The sequence below is a fragment of the Danio aesculapii genome, chromosome 13 (genome assembly GCF_903798145.1).
Source record: "Danio aesculapii chromosome 13, fDanAes4.1, whole genome shotgun sequence".
Lineage (NCBI taxonomy): Eukaryota > Metazoa > Chordata > Actinopteri > Cypriniformes > Danionidae > Danio > Danio aesculapii.
The window spans coordinates 20,355,911-20,380,365 of NC_079447.1; the positions used below are offsets into that span (position 1 = coordinate 20,355,911).

Here is a 24,455-nt window from a genome sequence, read left to right on the forward strand (position 1 = left end):
TAATCTTGTGCTTAACTGATGTGTTTGGCTGTAAAAGCACCATCTACTGGTATTTTTGTAAGCTAGCACAAGTCAGATTTGCCGGCACAAAATCAGTGCTTATCAATTAAAATTTAATTTCATATATATTTCATAATATTTTTTGACCACTAGTTTTAGTCTTCGTTTTCACTTACTAAAATATCCTAGATTCAGAGCCATGTTTCTGGGCTTGTCATGTGTCTCTGTATGTCTATTAGGTGATTGCTATGTATGGTTTGGAGAACTCTGAGTGTGCGGGTGAGCTGGTCTTTATGGACCGGTACAGGGAGGTTCTGATTGAGCTGGCTCAAGTGGAGCAAAAGATCGAGAGCCAGTCCCTTTCGTCATCCTCTTCATCTTCAGAGGGTCTGGGCACACTGGGTGTCGCTCCAGCAGGCAGGACCAGAATGGGCAGCAGCAGCAGATTAACACTCAAGAGCATCGGAAGTGCTGCAGCTGCAGGTATTACATGCACACATAGAGGTGTGGAATATTGACCCCCCCAAAAAGTCAATTTTTGTTGGTATTTTTGTTGATAATGATAATTTAACATTATTTTGGTTAATGTTTTGGTGCATTGACTGGTTTAGGCCTGTAATGGAAGAATAAATGTGACTTTAAATCTGCCAAGAGGTGGAAGCATGGCTTTGTTTTGAGTGAGTCACTGAATTTCCCTCTAATATTTGATCACTGTTGAACACGTTGGTAACACTTTACAATAAGGTAGTATAGTAGTTGATGTTAGTTAATGCATTTACTAACATGAACAAACAATGAACAATAGATGTATTACAGTTTTTGTTCAAGTTAGCTAATGAAAATACAGCTGTTTAATGTTAGTTCATGTTTACTCATGGTCCATTAACTAATGTTAACTGAATGGATTTGTTTTTTAATAATGCATTACTAAATTGAAGTTAGTAAACTGCACTTGTAGAACACAGTGGTGAATCGATTACATTTAGAGGGAATCAGAGTCATATCAATGAGCATGTGAGCACAATGGCCAATCAGTATTGTTTAAGAATGTGTTCATCAGTGCTCATATGTTAGCAGGAAATGGAGGTTTTAAAAAAAAAGTCGATATCAATTGGTACCGAGGTCAATACTTTCAATAAAAGAATAAGGTGTGCCATATTTTTGTAAATTAGTAATAATGTCTGACATCCTTGGCCTTTCTTTCCTTAGGCATGGCCTTTTATTCAATTTCTGATGTGGCTGATCGTTTACTGAGTACCCCGAGCAGGCTGATACCCTGTCTAGAAGACAGTTATTGGCTCTCCCAGTGCACTATAGACTCGCCAGACTTTGTGCGACCCCTTCTGGAAGAGTTGAGCCCTGCAGCAATGGCAGCCTTTGACCTGTCCTGCTGTCAGTGCCAGCTGTGGAAAACATCCCGGCAGCTCCTGGAGACTGCAGAGAGAAGACTCGGCAGCTTTCTAGAGGCCAGAGGTGAGTTTACATCAAGCAGCTTCATCTGGACCTTTATTTTTGCTCACCTATTTTGCCTACCCCAGGTGTACGAGTAGATCCAAAGGTTCCTCATGCCAATGGAATTAGAGGCTTCCCTTCAGTACTGCAACAAATCAGCAAGATCCTTAATAAAACCCCCACCAGTAAAGGCATGAGTAAAACAGGTCTGAAGGCTGTGCGCACACTTATTTTATTATTATTTATTTTTTTAAATATAAGTCTTTAGTTTAACACTTTTCTTTTTCTAGACTGTAATGGAGAGGAGAATGCTGTCTGTAGCCCTTTTGGCTGCAGTGCACAGGAAGTGCTGCTCTCTTGTCATTCAACATTATCAGAGGAAAGTATCACCATCCAGCAAAACCTGAATCAGCGCCTTGAGGTCACGCTTCAAACCCTGTCCTCTGCCACCAACACCTCAGGTACTAGTAAAGTGAGGAGGGCATGGCTTTAGTGCAAATAATTGTGAAATATTGAAACCAGAACACAAATTATGCTAAAATTTCTTCTAGTGTCTCTGGTGTTTTTTTATTTTTTTTTAAGAAATATTCAAATTTGCTAAAAATGTGAGGCTCAAACGTTTCAGTCGCCCCTTGTGGCTGTCTGCAGTACATGTCATAAACTTATGCCCTCTCCATGTAAATAATGGGTGGTGAGCAGTGGTGGAAAGAGTACTGAAAAATCACTCTCAAAGTATTACTTGCCCAAAAATGTAGTGCAAGTACAGTAAAGTATCTGTTGTAAATATTACTCAAAGTATGAGTAAAAAGTAGCAGCAGACACGTGAAAACCTGATGATTTATATGTAATTTGTGGATGTGTGTAAACGTAACATTCTGTAGTGCATTTAGTTATTGCCCAGCAGACACACAACATCATAAGATGTTAATATTAGGTTAGATTTAGGTTGTGATGTCAGGTGACCAAAATGTCAATGTCAATCTGATGTCATGTTGACGTCTTGTGTCTGCTGGGTGTTTAAGGCCATTTTGGTCAAACATCTGTCTTCTCATCAGTGACATGCATCTAAACAGTCTCTGGGTCAATGCGTGTAAAGATTTTGGACATCTTCTTGGACACTTTTAATGCTTCCAAACAGTTTGCTTCAATTATAAAGCGTCCATGTCTTGAGGTAGTTCATTATGATGTGATTTACCTTTGATTGGACAGGAATCACAGGACTGATTTTCCTAATCACCATAGACAAAAAAAAATATTAATAAAGTAGTGACAGCAGGTTGAGGGAAAGTAATGGAGTAAAAGTACAAATACAGCACTAAAAATGTACTCAAGAGAAAGTAAAATTACACATCTCTAAAACTACTTAGTTAATAAATGACAATTCCTAAGAAAAACTACTCAATTACAGTAATTTGAGTATTTGTAATTAGTTACTTTACACCACAGGGGGTGAGACAATCTAAAAAAAAGTCTAATAATTTTTCCTGAACATGGTTTTTCGTGGTCACCCCATCTTTTTGCCTTCACTTTTCTTCAGTTAAAAGAAGTGGAAATGTGTTCTCCATCTTTTTGTTGTTGTTGGTGGTGATTAATACATTTTTATTGTATTTCTAAATATCTGTTCTGTATTGTACAGACATTTAAATGGGTCATTTAAAATTATATTCAGCCAAATTATAAATTTACGTACAAATGATGTTATCTTTACCATTTTTATAAATGTGTAAAATGATGTAATTTAATTCTTATTGGCTTTAATTCTTATTAAGTGTCCATTTCCACCATATAAGAGAAAAAATGCTTTGGAAAATTCATGAGGATGACAAATGTTTTTAAGTCCTTATGCCATGATTTACCAGAACATTTATGTCTGATGTGATTCACAAAGAATTTCATTGGCTTCAGTAATTAAATGTTTTGGCAGCTTGTCTTCGGTAATGGATGGACTGGGGAAGAGCTTTTTATTCTTAATAATTTACAGCTCTGTAAAAAATATATTCTACTTACTAAATATACTTTATATGAAGATCTGATAACATGGAATATTTAACATTAACCTATTGTCATTTTCTGCTCTAAATGATAGCAGTCTTTTTTTAAAAATTGAAGGCGCATCATTGTTTTATTTTTTATTTTTAACTAAACCACAGTTGAACACCTACATATTAATAATGGCCAATCCAGAGAAACAGTAAAAGTGTGGTAGTGGTTTCTTAATCTTTTTCAAACCTCTATGAATTTTTAAATCCAATGTATTAACACATTCAAAAGTTGTTCAGGTTTTTGTGTTGTGATCCCTTTAAATGTTATTCTTCTACAGTAGACAGTCTGGCGGGAAGCTCTCTCCTGACGGCACTGGCTGAACAGGCTGCACTCAAGCAGTCTGAACTGGATTGTCACCCGGTGCGGACAGCAATGAAACAGCTCCTGCAGTATCTGGACCAGCTCTGCCCACCTGTGCCTGATGGTGCTCCTGACAGACCTGATTACATACGCAGCTTCTTCGATTATGTCAATGTGTTGGCTTCAGTACTGGTGCGCAGTTTGGGGTCAGAGGGTAAGACTCAAGATAACAGCGAACAGAATTATTGAAATGAAATGTCTATAAAGATTTACAAACTGTGATATTTTTGATCTCAGATCAGTCCACGGTGGTGAAATTAGGAAATCCTCTTTTACTGTTGCTCCAGTCACCAGCCCAGCTCCTCTCTCACCTGCTGTTTGACAGACAGGTGTCACCTGATAGGTAACAAAGATCCGTCTTTCTTAATCCTTGTGTATTGTTCAAATTTACTTTTCCCATCGACTTCCGTTATAATGATAATTTTTTGATTGCAATGCCATGACACCCAATAACTATGCGTTCTTGATTGTTGGGAAACGTGAATTGCCATTTTTACTGTTGATTATCAGTTGGCATCATTAACCTTTTAGATAGACCTGGGCAAAAAAACTATTTCTGGCTTTTATATAGAGTAAAACAACAAATTATAGTGTGCATGCATAAAGCCCTGTTCCTCCACCTTTTCAAAGCTTTTGATACAGTGGATCATACCTTGCTGTTACAGCGCCTCAAAAGTATTGGTTTATCTGATCATGCTATTGATTGGTTTAAAAAATATCTCACAAATCGGAATCTATGTGCAAGTGGATGGCCTTATTTCGAGTACTTTCAACGTAACTAAAGGAGTTCCAAGGGGTTCAGTACTGGGGCCTCTTTTTTTACTATATATATATAAATAATATTGATCAAAATATCAAAAATGCAAATTTTCATTATTACGCTGATGACACAGTCATATACACAGCTGCATCTACACCTAATCTGGCCCTTTCTCAACTACAGATTGCTTTTAATGTACTTCAACATAATTTATCTGAGTTAAAACTAGTTTTAAATGCCGATAAAACAAAACTTTTGTTATTTTCAAATTCAAAACAATCTAAGAAAAACCTATGTTCTATTACTACTACTCATGGCGCAGAGATTGAATTGGTGTCCAGTACAAATATCTTGGGATTTTAATTGATGATCTTTTAGTTCTCACATTCAGCAATTGGTGAAAAAATTAAAAGTGATTTTAAGCTTCTATTTTAGAATAAAGAACTGCCTTTCGTTTGATGCTAAAAAGAAGCTGGTTGATGCAACATTTATGTCGATATTGGACTATGGTGATATTATCTATTTGCATGCTTCGTCTCAGAGTCTGCATGCATTGGATACTGTTTACCATGGTGCACTAAGATTTATAACCCTGTATTTTTTTTAAATCCCTTACTCATAATTGTGTGCTGTATACTAGGATAGGTTGGTCTGCTTTGTCTATTCGTAGGCTCAAGCATTGGCATATCTTTGTTTACAAATCTATAAACAAACATGGGTTTACACCCATCATATCTCCAGAATTACATTTGAAAAAACCTGTCCTCAGCTCTGGCCTTTGGTCACAGGATATTTATTCACTGTCTGTTCCTGAAGTGCAGATTGAGATGGAAAAAGGGCTTTTAAATACGCAGCACCTTTTACATGGAATAATCTACAAACAAAGTCGCAGTTTAAGGAATTGATTTCACTAAATGCTTTTAAAAAGAGTATAAATGATTTAGAAATTGAAACTCAGGCTTGTAGATGTTGAAATTGTAGATGTTGAAATCTCAATTGAAATTGAGATTGAAAAGTTTGTTTGTCAGTGTGATTCATGTTAACTGTCAATTGTTTTTGTTTGTTGTCTGTTAGTCCCATGTGGCATGTTTACTGCCTAATCTTGGCCAGGATGCTCTTGTAAAAGAGATTTTTAATCTCAATGTGTCTTTCCTGGTAAAATAAAGGTTATAATAATACACTTACTATGTTTACTATGTTCTGAGAACTGAGCTGCTCATTTTGATCTTCTCAGACATATCAAGGAAAGTGCACAAAGGTCTCTTTCTCTCATACACATGCACTAAACACTATATAACTCCATATAAAAGGCAGAAATTAAAATTCTTTTGCACTACCACAGATAATCAACAGAAAAAATTAAAAATCAAGAATACTTCATTATATGGTGTCATGGCTTTGCAATCAAAAAATGTAATTATACTGAAAGTCAATGTGGCAAAACAGCCACTAACATAACCAAAGAGTAGTAAAATTGCCCAGAATAAGACTCAAAATCTCCCCAGATTGGATGAAAACATCCCCAACTGCACGCAGGGGTTAAAGTGCTGGAGATTTAAAAGGTAGATATATTTATAATCAGTCATATCTGTGTCTCTTGTCAGGGTTCTGTCTCTTCTGCAGCAGGAGCGTCTGCATTTGAGTGTGCAGCAGGTTGTAGTTCAGCGCTGCTGTGAAACTCTCCCTCTCTGGGACTCTAGAGCTGTAAACATTTCTCAGAGGGTCTCAGGACTCAACGGTGGAGCTTTCTGTCCAGCCAGCATCGCCTCAATTCTCCAGCAGTATGCTCAAGAGTGCAGCCCTTCCCTTGACCTCTCTGACCCCACCACAACCTCTGACCCCAGCTCTGAGTCAGAGGTCTCAGTGGAGGACATGTCTGCTGCATCCACCAGCCTCTCCACCTCTCCGCCCTCACCATCTTCATCCCCTCCTTCATCTTCTTTCCTCCTTACTTCATCTGCGCTGTCTTTTCTGAAGTCTCGTTCTCCTCTTGTTGCCGCTCTGGCTTGCCTCAGTGCCAGTAGGGGTGGCGTGACCCGCGTGACCTCCTCTGGCTGGTCAGGTTTGCCTTCATATTTTCGTGTATCTGGACGTAAAGAGCCAGTTTTGGATGGAGAACAGATCTCGAGGGAAGGGGAAGCTCTGCTTAAAAACTTTCCCATCCTAAGAATGTATTTGCGGACCATGGCCGAGCCAGTCCTGGGGGTCTCCTTGGAAGCAGATGAGGGTCTAGGGGTGGCCCTCTGTGGAAAACCTGTGGTGGGGATGCTGTTTTCAGGTCTGCAGGGCAATGCAGCGCAGGCAATGGCTGCTGAGGCGTTCCAGCAAGCCCTGAACAACGGCGACCTGAACAGAGCTTTAGATCTGCTAGAGCTTTATGCACAACCCTGCAGCCAGGAGGGGGCGCTGCGGGACAAACTGCTGGCTTGTACTGCACTGCAAGGTAAGATTCGTCTAGTCACTAACAAATTGTCTGTTATAGATCTTGGATTTACAGTACCTGCTGAAAGAATCAGGATTTTTTTTTATGATTTGAAAATGATTTTTTAATGATTTTTTTTTTTTTTTTTTACTTTTTATTGATTTTCTTATTTGCAAATAATGCAAGTGAATGTCAAATACAGAGCATTAAAATAAAAGCAGAACAATACAAAATAAGTAGATACAATAAATAAATAAATGAATAAATTGAGTAAATAAACCAAACCAAAACACATACAAAAAAAGAGGAAGGGGTGTTGCCAATATCATAGCCTTAATTATTATTTTGTCTCGTTACATGTTTGTATGAACGAGGCCATGCATTAAAATATTTTTTTCTCTCTTGTCGTGATCTCAACATAACTCATTTTCTCAACATAACAAAAAGTTGTTTTCTCGTGATAACGACTTGATTTTCTTGTGAACTCGACATTTATATATTATTATTTATTTATTTATTTATTATTATTATTATTATTATTATTATTATTATTATTATTATTATTATTATTATTATTATTATTATTATTATTATTATTATTATTATTATTATTATTATTATTTGTCCAATGTCTGGCCAGTGAGTCTGCACCGGCCCTGAGAACAGGGAGAGAATAGCCTAACTGCAGATGCACATTTGTGCAACACGTTAAAGGCATTTAGAACAGCCATAATATGAGCGCAAACGCTCGGGCTCATGATTAATGTACGTTCATTATTATATTAATGATATATGATTATATATCATTATTTACAGTAATATTCTCTCAACTGTTACCAATTTAAAGCAACTCTATATGGCACAATTTTAAAGTAATTGTTAAAAACTTTTGGAAAGTATTCAAGCAAAATTCATGCATGCAGCAAATTATTTTATGCCATATAGAGTTGCTTTCAAATGGTAACAGTTGAGGGAATATAATTATATTAATTATAATAATATTACAACAAAACAAGAGAGAAAAAATATTAGGACTTCTGCATGTTTGTTTGCATTGTGGGTCACAGAAATTCAGAAACTTTCCCCATTTATCAAAATGAATTTCATTCATTTATTCATTTATTTTCTTTTCGGATTAGTCCCTTTATTAATCAGGGGTCTCCACAGAGGAATGAACCGGCAACTGATCCAGCATATGTTTTACGCAGCAAATGCCCTTCCAGTCGCAACCCAACACTGAGAAACACCCATACACTCTTGCATTCACACTCATATACAAGGCCAATTTTGCTTATTTAATTCACCTGTTCCCCATGTCTTTGGACTGTGGGCAAAACCAGAGCACCCAGAGGAAACCCAGCGAACACGTGGAGAACATGCAAACTCCACACAGAAATACCAACTGACCCAGCTAGAAGATCTGACATGCGTTTACAAAATAGACAGAGTGAAGTTCCATTTCATGCTAACTTAGAATGTTTGGCTGTTATGAAAAACAATAATACATTCCCAAAATTGGGCGTTGGCGCAATAGCCTAGTGGTTAGCGCGCCGACATATGGTGCAGTAGCACGTCAGGGCGTCCCGAGTTTGAATCCCAGCTCAATGACATTTTCCTACCCTACCCCCCTCTCTCTCCAACTTCGCTTCCTGTCTCAATACTGTCCTATCTAATGAAGGCAAAAAGGCCAAAAATAAAAATCTAAAAAAATAAAAAACACACTGGCCAGATATTAGTTGCGTTATATTTATAGTAATATTTACAACATCTTTTATATTTGATGTTAGTTTGATTATGGTGTGTAAAGTATTAATTAATAATATACAGTAATAGCCATTTAGATTTAGAATTTATTTGATTCAGTTAACTATCTGACAACATGTTTTACCAAAAAACAAAAAACGATATGCCTTGGAAAGATCTAAATTAAGCACATACTTAATGGCATATGATGTGCCATAATAACAATAATATTAATAAAATAGTACAAATGGTCCTTGGCAAGGCCATCAGTAAAGAAGATTAACCATTATTTTTCTGTTCCTCTTTGTGAAGAATCCAGCAGCGCTGAGCAGTTGTTTCGTGTACGAGACTGGGAGCTACGTGGACGTGTGGTTCTGCAGGGTTTGGACCGCTGGCCTTTACAGCAGTGTTTAGATTTACTGCACTTCTGTCTCAGTGACCAGAACACCAAAGATCTGCTTCGAGAGCAGCTTCAGCAGAGGAAACAGGAGCTGGACATGTATCAGCGGGTCAGTCTGACACAGCATTATTCTGTCAATATTAGGCTGAACTTTGTGACTAGAAGATTTATCTGTAATGCAATTTGCTTGAAATAATACTTTGTGTTTTTAAGACACTTCGGTGTGTGTGTGTGTGTGTGTAAATATATCTGAATTAACAAGAGAACAACTGTTGAAGCATGTCACCTTCTGTCTTTATTTATTAAGCTCCAGGTAAAGGCTGTTTTAGAATTGCAATAAGTGCCAATTAATGCACAGAGACACTGATAATTTCAGAACTTGATTGATAACATGATTTTGTTGTTTAGATGCTGAAATTGCAGCCTCCATTGCCATGGGAGACGTGGCAGGAGTTGAGGGAGGAGTCAACAAAAAATCCTGAATCTGTCTTCAGTCAAATGCTGGAGGCCAGAGTGAGTCTATAGAAAAAGTTTTTGTGTAAACCTAGACAGCTAGAAGAAAGAGTTAAAGAGCACAATAGCCACTCAGAGATGAACTATATTATACCATGCATAATGCATTAATGTAATGTTATATTGTGGTAAAAGATTTCGATTTGTGTTTAAATTTTGGATAAATGTGTGTGTGTATGTGTGTGTGTGTTTGTTTGTTCTCAGGAATTTGAGTTGTGTGCCCAGTGGGTGCAGCTTTATTCAGTCTCTGCTCAGTCTGGAATGCAGCTGCAGACCGAACACCTGCTGTACCTCCTAGAACACAATCACACAGAAGAGGCTTTCCAGGTGAGTGTGTTTCTGCTGGCCTTATTTGCATAGAAATTAGGGCTGCACAATACATCATTTTAGCAGTGATATCACAACGTGTGCATGTGCAATAGTCAAAAACAGTCAAAACAGGGTGAATCTGCCTTCAGCTACTACACCCCCCCGCTGCTAGAATCAGCTTTCGGAAATGATCAGATGTGCTCCAGTATTGGGCTCATTCAAATCAGACTGATGACACATCTGTTTAGCTGTGCCTTTATTGAATGAGCACTGTGCTACATCCGACAGATCGCACTATTATGTCTTTATTTTCTTTTTCATTCTTTTATAACCTGTTTTAACACATTTTAATCTGTTTTTATCTGTTTTAATCAAATTTAATATTTGTTTTTATATACTTGTCTCCTGTTTATGTAAAGCACTAAAAACCATAAAGCACTGTTAATTTCACTTTAACATTTGTTGTATTGTGTTTATGACTGTAGTTTGTTTATTATATGTATATAATAAGCTTCGTAAAATATGTATGTATATCACTCACATACAAAATCATCACAATCAATCTAAACAATAACTTTGTAGAGCTATTTAAATAGAGCTATTTAAGTCATCTGGTGAAATGATGGCACAGAAATGTATTTGTATCGCAATATATATTGCAGGAAAAAAATAATGCAATGTCAAATTTTTCAAATATTGTTCAGCCCTAATAGAAACATGAGTTTACTGTGTCTGTTTCAAGATGACAAACTTGGTTAAAAATAGTTTTAAAGGTCCCATGAAATTAAGATAAAGTTTTTTAGATGTTAGTATCAGTATTGTTAGTTTTTAGGTTATCTATACGCTTGTGTGCACCAAAACAGTGACATAAACCTAAATGGATCGATGCTTTTTTGACATCACCTCATAAATGAGTTTCTCATCAAATCTTGACCAATCAAATGCTTTCTAGTATCTGACATGCCCCGCCCCTTTCAAGATGCTTCACATACGCTTGAGCTAAACCACTCTTACTGACAGAGCTGTGATAAAACAAAATGCTATTGGCATGTTTTTTTTAAAAGGAGAGGAGCTACTCTGTCCCACCCTCTCTTCATGTTTTGGTTAAGATTACATCAAACATCAAATGAAAATGCACATTACAAAGCACTTCACGGTACATTTATAATCAAAATCACTTTAAATTAGGTTTGTTCGATAACAAAGTCTTCAGATATAATATATCAAATCTCTTCTATTATGTGTATCAAGGCTGCATTTACATGATTTTCAAAATACAGTAAAACTGGTAATATTGTGAAATGTGTTTACAGTATAAAAATGATGTTTTGTAGTTTAATACATTTTACAATGTCATTCATTCCTGTGATGACAGAATTTAGCTGCCATTACTCAGATTTCAGAAAGTGTTTTAATATGTTAATATGCTTAGTATTGTGTTTGTGTGTGTCTGAACCACGATTTACATGTAAACATTATATTAAAGTCTTTATTGTCACTTTTCATAACTTAAATGTATTATTTTGGAATAAAATATTGCTTTGTAAAGCTCTTTTTAAAGAAAATTAATTTTAAAAAGCACTTTTATGAAAAATGTCCCCATATCTCTCTGCATGCAGCTCCTGGAGGCTCTCTCTGACTCAATGGGTTTGGAGGTCAGCGAGCGAGCCCTGGACCGAAGACCTGGATTGGCTGCCTGTCATTTCCTCTCAGATTATCTCACCTTGCACTTCCAGAGTCAGATGACCCCAGCACGGAGACGCCACATCCATGCCCTGCACCTTGGCTCTAAGGTGAGGATGTTTAACCTGATCAGATAACACACTGAATCTCCTGCCACCAGATCTTCTCTTGACAGAATACCTGTTGCAGGTTCTGCTGACTCTGCCAGAAGCGTCTCGCCAGGACTATTTTTCCCTGCTGTCTGATCCGCTTCTCATGCTGGAGCAGATGCTGATGAATCTAAAGGTAGACTGGGCTGCTGTTGCCATCACCACTCTGCGGAGTCTTCTGCTGGCGCAGGACGCTGGGATCACCAACCAACACATTGACACCCTGCTGGCTGATTATGCCTGCAAGGCTCTTGACTTTCCTTATGCTCCCAGAGAGTGGTCACGTTCTGGTGAGATAGAGCAGTGCTGAAAAAAAACATTTATGTCAATACTTAAGTGCTTGCATTGCTACACATCTGGTCTCTCTCTTTTTCTCTCAGACTCTGTCATTAGTCTGCAAGATGCATTTCTGCAGTGTCCAGCTCAGGAGAGTTGCCCATCTTCTCCAAGCCACACACCTCCTCCATCAACAGGTAAGAAGCACACCATCCTCAATGATCCGACCTAATACTTCTACTACTACCAACTACTTCTAGTTATTCTATTAACAATCCTACAGTTATGTGATAGATTGTGTATATGCTTTGCTGAAAAGATAGGTTTTTAATCTAGTTTTAAACTGAGAGAGTGTGTCTGAGCCTCGGACATTATCAGGAAGTCTATTCCAGAGTTTAGGAGCCATATATAAGACGGTTCGACCTCTTTTAGTTGACTTTGCTATTCTAAGAACTACCAGAAGACCTGAGTTTATTAGTCATACCACTTTTTGAAGGATACACTAATAAGACTACTTCTAGTTATTCTAACAGTCCTACAGTTATGTGATAGATTGTGTATATGCTTTGCTGAAAAGATAGGTTTTTAATCTAGTTTTAAACTGAGAGAGTGTGTCTGAGCCTCGGACATTATCAGAAAGTCTATTCTAGAGTTTAGGAGCCATATATAAGACGGATCAACTTCCTTTAGTGGACTTTACCATTCTGGGTACTACCAGAAGACCTAAGTTTATTAGTCTATGATCACCTCATAGTTCAGAAGTCAAGTTTGTATACGCTTCTTTTTTTTTTAGGAAGCACACCCATGCAAACACCCTCCAGTGAGAGACGTCCCAGTGCAAAGAAGATCCGGCCGCTGGCCACCCCTTTCACCCCTCCAGAGAAAACCCCTGACCGCAAAGACTGGGTCCCAGACCACAAACAGCACATCTGCATGGTCTGCCAGAGGGAGAGATTCACCATGGTGAGTAAGCTTATGTGATCGGATGCACTCGTGATTTCATGTTATCTTAGTAAGCTTCTCTCGATGAATTTGAGAGTTTTTAAAGTAAACTTTCTCCTGGGTCAGTTTAACAGACGGCACCACTGCAGACGCTGTGGCAGACTGGTGTGTCATTCCTGCTCCAGCAAGAAGATGGCAGTAGAAGGCTTTGAAGAGCCGGTCAGAGTTTGTGACCAATGCTACAACTTCTTCCACACAGAGTAAGATAGATGCACTCATTTCTTTTATTAGTAAAAGATGAATTCAGAACAGCATCAGAGTTTCTTATGTTTTTTCTTTGAGCACAGCAGACAATGCTCTACTTTTTTCACTAATCTTGGTTTCTGATATACACAACTTTCATAATGTTTGTTGCAGCTCAGATGAGGAGCTTGAACAAGGGGAAGGTAAACTTGTCTATGTTTGCTACAGTACATATCAAATATTTTTAATTCTCTTAAGAAGTTTTCAAAACTTTACTCGGATCATTATTTCAAGGTTATAAACTAAACTTTTCCCAGTAGCAGGCAGCCCTTCATCCATTGATGAGGCCTTGAATGGGGTGCTCAGTCTGCCTGAAGTGTCACGAAAGCAGTACCGCCTGAGTCCAAACCCAGCAGAGAACCAGCAGCTGAAGATCGAGTTCTACTATGAACAGGTTGTGATTTTGAGGAATGACAGCGTTTGGTTTAAAAGAAATGTTCTTCTGCTTTCTCATTCATATGATCTCTTGTTAAAGGCACCCAGCGCATCTCTGTGTGTGGCTATACTGACACTACACAGTGATCATGCGGCCTGTGGGCAGCAGCTAATTGACCACTGCCGCTCACTGTCTCGAAAACTGACCAATCCTGAGGTGGATGCGCGTCTGCTGACTGATGTGATGCGGCAGCTGTTGTTTAGTGCCAAACTCATGTTTGTAAATGCAGGATGCACACAAGAACCAGCACTCTGTGACAGGTGTGAGACACACTTTTACTTGTGTACATGGAATGAAAACACTATTTTGGAAGCAAAAACTATGAGAGTGAGACAGAATTAAATTGCTAACAAAAATATTTTAAGGTTAAATTTATTTAATTAAAATAATGAAAAACTGAATTAAAACAATATATTATTATGATTTAAAACAACTGTTTCCAGTTCAAATAATATATATATATATATATATATATATATATATATATATATATATATATATATATATATATATATATATATATATATATATATATATATTTCTATATATATATATATATATATATATTTCTATATATATATTTCTGTGATGACAGTGCTGAATTTTCAGCTGGCTTGTCTTGAGAAATCCTTAAGAAAACTTTATAATAAGCAGATTCAAAACCTTACTGACCCCCAACTTTAAACACGCACGTTTCTTTCACTTATTTTTCATTGCTCTTTCTTCATCCACAGCTACATCAGTAAGGTGGACGTGTTAAAAATTCTGGTTACTGCCAACTACAAATACATTCCATCTCTGGATGATATTCAGGAAACGGCTGCAGTGACGCGTCTGCGCAACCAGCTGCTGGAATTGGAATACTATCAGCTGGCTGTGGAGGTGAGAGATTTTGCTCAAGGTTTAAAGGATCAGCTTAGCATTTCAAATTCATAATTTACTCTGCTTTAAGATTATAAGACTTGTTTTTTAATAATGCGCAGGTGTCAACTAAGAGTGCACTGGACCCGAATGGTGTTTGGCAGGCGTGGGCAATGGCATCTTTAAAGGCTGGAAACCTGAGCGGTGCCAGGGAGAAGTTTGTTCGCTGTCTGAAAGCACCAGTAGATCGAAACCAGCTAAACCACGGGCCGAGACTTCTGCAGGAAATTATCCAGCACCTGGAGTCCACCGTCAAACTCACCCTGAGCCCGGTATAACAGAGACTAGGTATTACAGGATCATTGACTTCCTTTGCGGGATCTTTCCTAAAGCATTGTGTGTTTTTGTTGGATCTAGACAATGGATGAGGATATCCTGGCATCTCTGCGCGAGCTGGAAGAGGCTCTGTCTGATTCTGCTCCTCCAGAAGGCACAGAAAGTAAAGTTCAACGATGCAGCTTCCATCAGGAGTGTCTGTTTTACCTGTTCACATACGGCACACACCTGAGCCTCATCAGCTTTTACCTGCGCCACGACTGCCTGAAAGATGCGCTCACCCACTTACAGAACAAGGTTCTGCAAACTTTGCACAGCATTAAACTTCATATTAGCACCATGCTATAGGGTTAGGATTATAAAGCACTATAGAATTAAAGGTTATTTTTTTCATTCATTCGTTTTCTTTAAGGCTTAGTACCTTTTATTAATCAGGGGTTGCCACAGCCGAATGAACCGGCAACTTATCCAGCATATGTTTTATGCAGCGAATGCCCTTCCAGCTACAACCCATCACCGGGAAACACCCATACACATCTCATTCACACACATACTCTACGGACAATTTAGCTTACCCAATTCACCTATAGCGCATGTCTTTGGACTGTGGGGAAACCGGAACACCCGGAGGAAACCCACGCGAACACTGGGAGTACATGCAAACTCCACACAGAAATGCCAACTGACCCAGCTGAGGCTCAAACCAACAACCTTGTTGCTGTAAGGCGATCATGCTACCCACTGTGCCATTGTGCCACCGGTTATTTTTTTTAATGCATTTAATTAAAGTGACAATTATGAGAAAAACAATCACGATCTGCAGATACTGCAGTTCAGATCTTATTGTAAGATGTATACTCAGAATTGATATAAACAAAGACACTTTTTTTTTCAAAAACACACAATATTTTCTGACCCAATTTTTTAAAAATAGATTTTTAGGAACATACAACCAGTGGGAACAAAACAAACATAATAACAATTAAAAAAAAAAAAAAAAAAAAAAAAAAAAATATATATATATATATATATATACACACACACACACACACACAAACGTGTATATATACACAAATACATCCATTCCACACATTCATAAATATATACATACATACAGTACATGCATAAAAATATTAAATTAAACTCATCAAAAAAAATTTAATTAATTAAATCTAAAATAAAAGTTTGGCAAAAATATTCTCTCAATAATGCATAACCTCTAGAATTATGTAAATGTTAAATTATAGATAATTAAATTGTTGTTGTGGAGAAAGCCAGCCATTTACTCCATTTTCAAAGATCTTTTTTTGTAATCGAAGTGCATGTGTCATTTTTTTCCATTTCCTCAACTTCTGCTATTATTTGGCCCATTCATCTTTAGTTGGTGGGTCTTCTTAATACCATTTCCGGGTTATAGCTGACCCAAAACTTTTAAACAGCATTGTGTATGTAATCTCTATCTTAGCATGTTTTAATATAGAGAAAATATGATGAAGGGACTACTTGTTTAATTGCTTGTCAGTAGGTCAGATTAGCATGGCATTTTTTCATTTTGCATGTAGGCATGGGATGATAACCGTTTTCAAGGTATACCACGGTTTGGAAAAGTCAAGGTTTTAAAACTGCCAAAATTTTCTATAATACCGTCCTTAAGGTATGTGTAAGATTTTTTTATTTACTTTTTTTGTTGTTTTTTTTAGGACAACAGTATCTCCAGCAGAAAAGATATCCATCCAATGATGGCTTTTTAAATTGTAAAGAAATCTGTGTTTTTAAAACTAATGAATACAGCAGGAGTCAATGATTCATTTGAATTATAAAACCTGACATGTTTACTGCTCCAAAATATTTTAAATCTTTCAAAAAATAAAATATATTGTGTTCAAACGGAAAAAAATAGTAGTGTTTAGACAAATAGTAGTAGACATTTAAAAAGAATATATTTTAGAGCAGTAATCACAATACCGTGATACCATGATATTTTTATCCAAGGTTTATCATACCATCAGAATCTTATACCGGCCCATGCCTATATTCATGTCATTGGACCTTTGGAAATGTTTTTTCTTTCTTTCCTGTTGCTTTATATAAAAGTGTCAGTTAATACGAAATATATGTCTAAATATTCCCTCTCTTCGTCTCTGTGTGTTTTTAGAGCTGTTCGGATGATGTGTTTCTGGAGGGCATCTTTCAGCCCTGTCTTGAACGTGGACGTTTGGGTGCTTTACAAGGTCTGCTGGAAACTCTAGACCCCACACTGGAGACCTGGGGCCGATATCTGCTTTCAGCCTGTCAGCTACTGCAGCGCAGGGGACACTACCACTCTCTGTACCAACTCCAGCAGTTCATGATGGTACTTTAAAACAGCACACTTATTCTTTCTGTTATGTCTGCATCAGCTTGCTGCTATACTTTTCTTTTTTCAATCTCTTTATAGGACCACATTCGTGCCGCGATGACGTGCATCCGCTTCTTTTCTCATGGTGCTCAGTCATATCTGCAGCTGGGAGAACAGCAGCGCTGGCTGATCCGGGCCAAAGAGCACCTGAGGACTTACCTACAGGAGCAACAGAGCCGCAGGAAATCTCACAGCTCCTCTTTCAGGAAGAAAATGAGCTCCACTGATGTCTCCAGGTGCCACTGATTTTCTGCTATTGAGAATTGGTGTTTTTGATTTAAAAAAAAACCATTGAAATGCCTTCCCAGCAGTGCTGGTGCTCTCAAAGTGTTTACATAAGTATAATATATGTAAAAAAAAAAAGTATGTATAAAATGTTTTAAAAATATGTGCAAGCATAAATATCCTGCAAGTCGATAATCTGATCATATTATTTACTGCTTACATAGTACATCTGATAAATTCCAAACTACATAAATATAAAAAACTACTAATAATTGTATTAATATATATTTAGTAAAGAGGACTGGATGTGAAAACTTTATTTTCAGATGTCCGCAATTATTAATTCTCATTTTAATAATTTATTTAAAATTCATATGCATTAATAATTTCATTAAAACCTATATATTATCAAATTATGATCATTTACTCATTCTCTGCCTTCGGTTCAACATTAAGGAAAATATACTTAAGAATGCTGGAAAAAAGTAGCCGTTGACTTTCATAGTATTTTTGTTCATACTATGCATGTCAATTCTTCAGAACACCTTGTTTTGTGCTGAAAGAAATTCATAAATATTTGTAACCACTCAAGTGTGTCTAAATGGTGAGGAAATGTTCATTTTTGAGTGAACTATCCCTTTAAGGTGGTTCACTTGCAGGTAAAAATAGCTTAAATTGGGATGTAACTGAAAAGACAAAAATGATAAAATGCTCATGAGAAGGATGCAGTGCTTTTGAAACGTAAAATGAAGAAGTAATCATTAGTTCCATGGGATTTGGGGGAGCAGGACAACAGAAAAATGGGTTAAGAAGAAAAGAGATTAACAAAAAGCATTTTAAATGTTAAGGTAATTTAGTGTCTTTTTCTCCATTGAAAATTATACATCCCCTATTAATGATTCTATACAAATGAAGAGTAGTTATTAAGAATCATGCAGTTTTAAAAATCTGATCAGAATATCAGCTTGCATAAGTATTGATGACTGAAGATGTTTGTTGCAGACACATTCATACAATCGAGCTGCAGCTGGAAGTGACACGATTCTTACACCGCTGTGAAAGCTCTCCGTCTAAAACAGCTGTGGGCTCCGCCTACACAGGAAATAGTGCTCCGCCCACTCTGTTTGGAAACAGCCCCATGAAGGTGGACGTGGCTTGCAAGGTGAGCTAGAAGAAAAAAACATGCTCCGTTTCGAAAGGAGCACCAAAAAAGCAACAAACATTGCAAAATACAGTTGAAGTCAGAATTATTAGCCCCCCTGAATTATTAGCCCCCCTGTTTATTTTTTAATAACTCATTTCTAATAACTGATTTCTTTTATCTTTGCTGTGATGACCAGTAAATAATATTTGACTAGATCTTTTTTCAAGACACTTCTATAAAGCTTAAAGTGACATTTAAAGGCTTAACTAGGTTAATTAGGTTAACTAGGCAGGAGAGGTTAATTAGGCAAGTTATTGTATAATGATGGTTTGTTCTGTAGACTATCAAAAAAATATATAGCTTAAAGGGGCTAATAATTATGATCTTAAAATGGTTTTTAAATAATTAATACCTGCTTTTATTCTAGTCGAAATAAAACAAATAATTTTCTTCTGGACTTTCTCCAGAAGAAAAAATATTATCAGACATACTGTGAAAATGTCCTTGCTCTGTTAAACATCATTAAGAAAATATTAAAAAAAAGAAAAAAAATTCAAAGGTGGACTAATAATTCTGACTTCAACTGTATGTCACTTTTACATGATGCTTCACATCATAGGTCTCAAACTAGATTCCTGGAGGGCCACAGCTCTGTTTTGCTCTAAACCTAATCAAACACAGCTGATCCAACCAATCAAGCTGTTCAAGACTACTAGAGACTATTAAGCAGGCGTGAGCTGGAGGTAATTGAAGCTAAACTGTGCAGAGCTGTGGCTCTCCAGCAATTGAGTTTGAGACCATTGCTTTACATGATCAAACATCCTATATCCTTAAGAATAGTAGCAAAAATGATTGAATCTTAATTTTGTAGGTTGCAATTAAAACAATTCATTATTTATACGATAATGCATATCTATTCAAATGGTGGAAACTGTATCTGAACTGATGTTTTAAGTAAATCACTACATTTTGTTTTTGTTTTTTCCTGGTCTGTATTGTTTGTGCTTTTGTTTGTAAGTGTTTAACTGTAAGTATTTCCTTGAATGCCTTGCACAGATTTCATTTTGAGATGGTTGCTTGTTTTAAATGCAAGAGTGTGTGTTCAGTGCTCATTCTGGGGTATGTGTGTGTGATTCACAATTAACGCAATACTGACAAATGATCATAATGTTTGAACTGCATGTTTTTGCAGTCCTCTAATGCTGTATTCACACCGCATGACTTGAAGACGAAAAAAAAAGGTTTTATTCTGTATTCTGATATATAACCAGTGTGTCTGCTGGGTCTTAAAAAGTCTTAAATGTCTAAGATGTCAAAAACAAAATTTTAGGCCCTAAAGTCTTATATTCACAGAAATATTGTGTTGTAGGACTTAATCATTTTAAACAGGTCTTAATTTTTAAAGTTGGCGAAGTAATGTTACCTAATCGGGCCAACACCCATCCAATCACCAACAACCTATCTAAATTTATATATATATATATAGTTTTTTATTGCAAAGAGATATTTATTTCACAACAGCTGTTTTGCATTTTACATTTTACAGCAAATACTCTTAATTAAATTCCCTAATCAGGAAAAGAAAACTAAAAACAATTGAACAATTCTTCATGATAATAACAGCAATATATCCCTTAACATGAACTTTCATTTACACAAAAACTATTTACAGAAGAAAGTTTTAGTGGACATAATATTTATATATAGGCATGAAACTTAAGGTTTTATAAAAGAAATGCATTAGGTTGAATAGAAGTTATACTCAATTCATTTGGACCAAAAGCAAACCAATTTTTTTTTTTTTTCACATACTTTTGTCCATAATAAATATACATTAAACAATGTTAAACTTGTTATTAAAAACAAACATTATGTTGAAAAAAAAAAGTCTGTACAACTAGAGTTGTCTTGTTTTGACTAAAATATTATAAAATATTATAAAATATGTGGTTAAGAAATAAGTACATTTGGTTTTTTCCCATTCCATTGGTCCAACCGGGCCATTACCAAAAATCCTTTGTATTTAGCCTCGTATAAATCTAAACTCTCATTTATAATGCTCTTAAAAAGTCTTAAATTTGACTTGATGAAACCTGCAGAAACCCTGTAGAATGCATCAGATTGTGAACAAAGTTTGAAAGTCACTCAGTTTAGATGTTTTGCTGTTTACACAAATGCAATACGATCCAGTTAAGTTTGCTTGTTGCTTGTCAAAGGTTTGGGGTTTATATACTCACACACACACATAAATAGAGAGATTTTTTTTTGTCTTGATAGTAAAAACATCAATACTGTGAAAATATTAGTACAGTATTTAAAACAAGCGTTTTCTATTGTGATATATTTTACACTAGTCTTCGGTCCACATGAATCATTTTAAATGATCTTTGCTGATGTTAAGCTTTAGAGCAGTGTTTCTCAGCCACGTTCCTAGAGGACCACCAACACTACATGTTTTAGATGTCTCCTTTGTCTGACATGCCTATTATAGGTTCTTTTCAGTCTTCTAATGAGCCGATGATCTGAATCGGGTGTATTTGGTTAGGGAGACATGGTAAATGTGCAGAGTTGGTCGTCCTCCAGGAACGTGGTTGAGAAACACTGCCTTAGATATATCAGTTGTGCTACTTAATTTTTTTTGTGAAAGCTGTGACCACATTTGAAACAGAATTTCTTTTGCTATTAGTTTTAATGTTTCCTATCTAAAATAGCTTGTTCAGATCATAACAAAATTACTGACTAAAATTCTGAACAGCATAAAATCAAAATGCTTTGACCTTGTAGTGTTGCTATAGATGAAATCAGATTGAAACACACCATAAACAATTGTGGGCCTCATTTTGTGCAGGTGATGCTGGGAGGCAAGAACATCGAGGAAGGTTTCGGCATTGCATATCGAGTTATACAGGTGAGCCGTTCTGGCACTCCACATAAAGCCCTGGTGTCATTCAGACATGACTCTGACTGCTGTTGTCTTTGTTCTGCTGCAGGACTTTCAGCTGGAGGCTCTGGCGGTCTACATCCGGGTGGGTCAGCGGTTGGTACGGCAGCGGCAGTATTCCTCAGTGCGGCAGCTGCTCAAATGTGTTGGAGAGTCTGGGACGGCCTCCAAACACGACTGTGACGCCATTGTGCTCAGCTGTGTGTCTGTGGCTGATAAGAGCCCTGCTGATGTGAGTCATCAACATAATGATCTCTAGGCTAATCACACACTATTATTAATGAATTCAATGATAATTACATTTGTAAATATTTCATCAAAGAAGTATATGCTTATGTGCGTTATAGATTTAACAGTGATTATGTAATGCGTGTGGGTTTTATATATTTAAATATGGTGTGTGTGTGTGTGTGTGTGTGTGTGTGTGTGCTTTTTTGTAAAAGGCACTTTTGTGTAATTATGTATTTGTATAATATCTGCACTATATAGAATTAAATGTATAAGTTAAAATACAAATTATATATTACAAATTATATATTAATTTATTACTATTATTTTAGTTAATATATACGCAAAACTGTATATCTATCAGCAATATCACACTCATAGCAGTGCGATATGGCTGCGATATGGCTGTATATTGGCACTGCTGAGAGGTGTGCATTTGCTCGAGGCTGCAGGCTGAGTGCCTTATTGCCCTGGCAGTGCAGATATACAGCCATATTGCACTACTACGCGTGTGATATTGCGTTTATACAACAGTTAGACAGGATAATCATGTATATAAAAAAGAAAATCACAGACACAGAGAGTCTTAAACCCTTTTGTACAAGGAACTACTTTCTTCCGCCATTCACATGTATACATTAAACAAGCTGTACATATATACATTATAATATAGGATTTATTTATATAATGTGTTATAAATAATAATTATTACAGATGGATTATTATAATGGATGATTTTTATTGCCTAATTTCCAGATTTACATCTTTATTTTCATTTGCTTAGGCTAAAGAACTCGAGACTCTGATTCTAGAGTGTAAGAATCCAGAAAACAAGGTGAGGTTTCATTTTTTATTCTCTTTTTCTTTTGTAAGTGTCTTTTTCTCTTTCTGACTCTCATTCTCCCTCCTTTCTTCCCTTCCTCTTTCTGTGTAGATAAAGGCGTATCTGCAGTGCTCTAAGCTGCGGGCTGCATATCTCCTGGCGGTGAAGCTAGAACTCGTGAAAGCAGCTCCACTGATTCAGGAAGTGATGCGAGCCGCCGAGAGCTCAGGTGACTCTGTCATGCATGACATCTGCCGCCAGTGGCTCTCAGAGCATCAAGAGCCATCGTCACGACAAAGATAACCACTATCAACCCTGATTCTGATTGGTCAATGAAGTGTCTTGCTCTGCTCTGATTGGCCAGAATCAGATTATGGGCCAGGATATCAATCACCGTTGTGCCACTTTTGTAACATCATATTTATTCACATCGTAGCTTTAATTCAGAACTAGTCAAGCTCACAGAAAGAGAAAAAATAATCTGATGAAGGTTTGATTAAATGGTCTTTCAATCTATTGTACCATACTAGAAACAAAACTATCTTCTCTATCAGAGAAAAAAACCGAATTCAGTGCTACATCAGTGTTTGACTGAGCTCTTTCTCCTACCTCAGACTTAGTTTTCTCATCATATGTCAGAAAAAATGATCACTGTGTCTAAATCCCATCCTAATGGAACAAAGTCGCCGTCGTATTAATATCTGTTTGAGTTCAAGGTAAGTTTACAATGGTGTCACTGAAAATTAGGAAATAATCTTTACTTTGGTCCTCATTTGGATGTGGTTGGACTACAACAGTATTAAAAGGGAATTCAGAAGGTGTGATCAAAGGCATTATGATGAGTGAGCTCTAATCATAAATACTGTAAAAAAGGGACTCTACGTATAACACGGCAATTTGAAAATTACTGTATCAGTGGAATATTGCTTATGTGGTTGACCCTACAGTCGGATTATGACCACTGTGTGCATGTTGTGTGTGTGTCAATTAGATGAAACTCTCTGACCCTCATGTAATTTGTTGTATAAAGTTAAATCTGAGCGTTTGTGTAAATGTTGTGTAAAGTAAATCACTTTAAAAAGGGACGGGGTTCCCTCTGTTTTAGGAACATGTTAAATGTATTGTTCACACAAAAATGAAAGGCCTTGTCATCAGTTATTCATCTCCATGTCATATAAAACCTGTACAAAGACAATTATTTTTGGGAAGAAGATTATTAAAAGGCAGACGTCATTGAAGAAAAATGAATTCACAGTATGAGGGAAAATGTATTTAGAGCTGTGGAGAAATGAAGAGACCACTGAATTTCTCTAAAGCATTTTTCATGAATAAAGTGACATAAACGGCGGCATATTTTCAGACATGTTTAAATTCATTTTTAGACAGCGCAATACTAATAGAGTTAAGAAATCAATATTTGGTGGAATAACACTGATTTTTTTAGAGCCAAAAACACTTCTTGTTACTTTCTGGGACAAAAAAATGTTTTTAATTTTCATAAAATGTCTTAAATTTTATACTTTAAATTTGTAAAGTGATCAGATTGCTATAGAATAAACAAATCCGTACATTGTAAAGCAAGAGAAACAGAGAATTCTGAAATTATCTTTTTTTCCTCCATAATTGTATGCATATACAGTATGTATCTGCACAAGGGTGATTACGTGATGACAATGTTCATTCTTGAATGGAAAAAATCCCTTTAAAG

At 36.6% G+C, this 24,455-nt stretch overlaps 1 protein-coding gene across 3 annotated transcripts in view; it reads left to right on the forward strand.

Annotated features, from left to right (window-relative positions):
* zfyve26 (zinc finger, FYVE domain containing 26) overlaps positions 1 to 24,451 on the forward strand; it is a 43,408-nt gene extending 18,957 nt beyond the window's left edge. Inside the window, exons 14-41 of one of the 3 annotated variants that reach the window (XM_056470715.1) lie at positions 240 to 483; positions 1,210 to 1,473; positions 1,539 to 1,658; positions 1,743 to 1,913; positions 3,773 to 4,009; positions 4,093 to 4,198; positions 6,220 to 7,058; positions 9,093 to 9,289; positions 9,589 to 9,693; positions 9,898 to 10,020; positions 11,622 to 11,795; positions 11,875 to 12,124; positions 12,215 to 12,307; positions 12,904 to 13,073; positions 13,179 to 13,312; positions 13,470 to 13,498; positions 13,613 to 13,749; positions 13,831 to 14,051; positions 14,526 to 14,673; positions 14,775 to 14,984; positions 15,070 to 15,285; positions 17,144 to 17,341; positions 17,426 to 17,622; positions 18,614 to 18,773; positions 21,604 to 21,663; positions 21,746 to 21,928; positions 22,709 to 22,759; positions 22,859 to 24,451. In XM_056470715.1, coding sequence (XP_056326690.1) covers positions 240 to 483; positions 1,210 to 1,473; positions 1,539 to 1,658; positions 1,743 to 1,913; positions 3,773 to 4,009; positions 4,093 to 4,198; positions 6,220 to 7,058; positions 9,093 to 9,289; positions 9,589 to 9,693; positions 9,898 to 10,020; positions 11,622 to 11,795; positions 11,875 to 12,124; positions 12,215 to 12,307; positions 12,904 to 13,073; positions 13,179 to 13,312; positions 13,470 to 13,498; positions 13,613 to 13,749; positions 13,831 to 14,051; positions 14,526 to 14,673; positions 14,775 to 14,984; positions 15,070 to 15,285; positions 17,144 to 17,341; positions 17,426 to 17,622; positions 18,614 to 18,773; positions 21,604 to 21,663; positions 21,746 to 21,928; positions 22,709 to 22,759; positions 22,859 to 23,050 — 5,229 coding nt within the window. In that variant the 3' untranslated portion in view covers positions 23,051 to 24,451. The remainder of the gene's footprint in view (positions 1 to 239; positions 484 to 1,209; positions 1,474 to 1,538; positions 1,659 to 1,742; positions 1,914 to 3,772; positions 4,010 to 4,092; positions 4,199 to 6,219; positions 7,059 to 9,092; positions 9,290 to 9,588; positions 9,694 to 9,897; positions 10,021 to 11,621; positions 11,796 to 11,874; positions 12,125 to 12,214; positions 12,308 to 12,903; positions 13,074 to 13,178; positions 13,313 to 13,469; positions 13,499 to 13,612; positions 13,750 to 13,830; positions 14,052 to 14,525; positions 14,674 to 14,774; positions 14,985 to 15,069; positions 15,286 to 17,143; positions 17,342 to 17,425; positions 17,623 to 18,613; positions 18,774 to 21,603; positions 21,664 to 21,745; positions 21,929 to 22,708; positions 22,760 to 22,858) is intronic. The other 2 variants (XM_056470716.1, XM_056470717.1) reach the window with 2 other exon arrangements.
* The last annotated feature ends 4 nt before the right edge of the window (positions 24,452 to 24,455 follow it).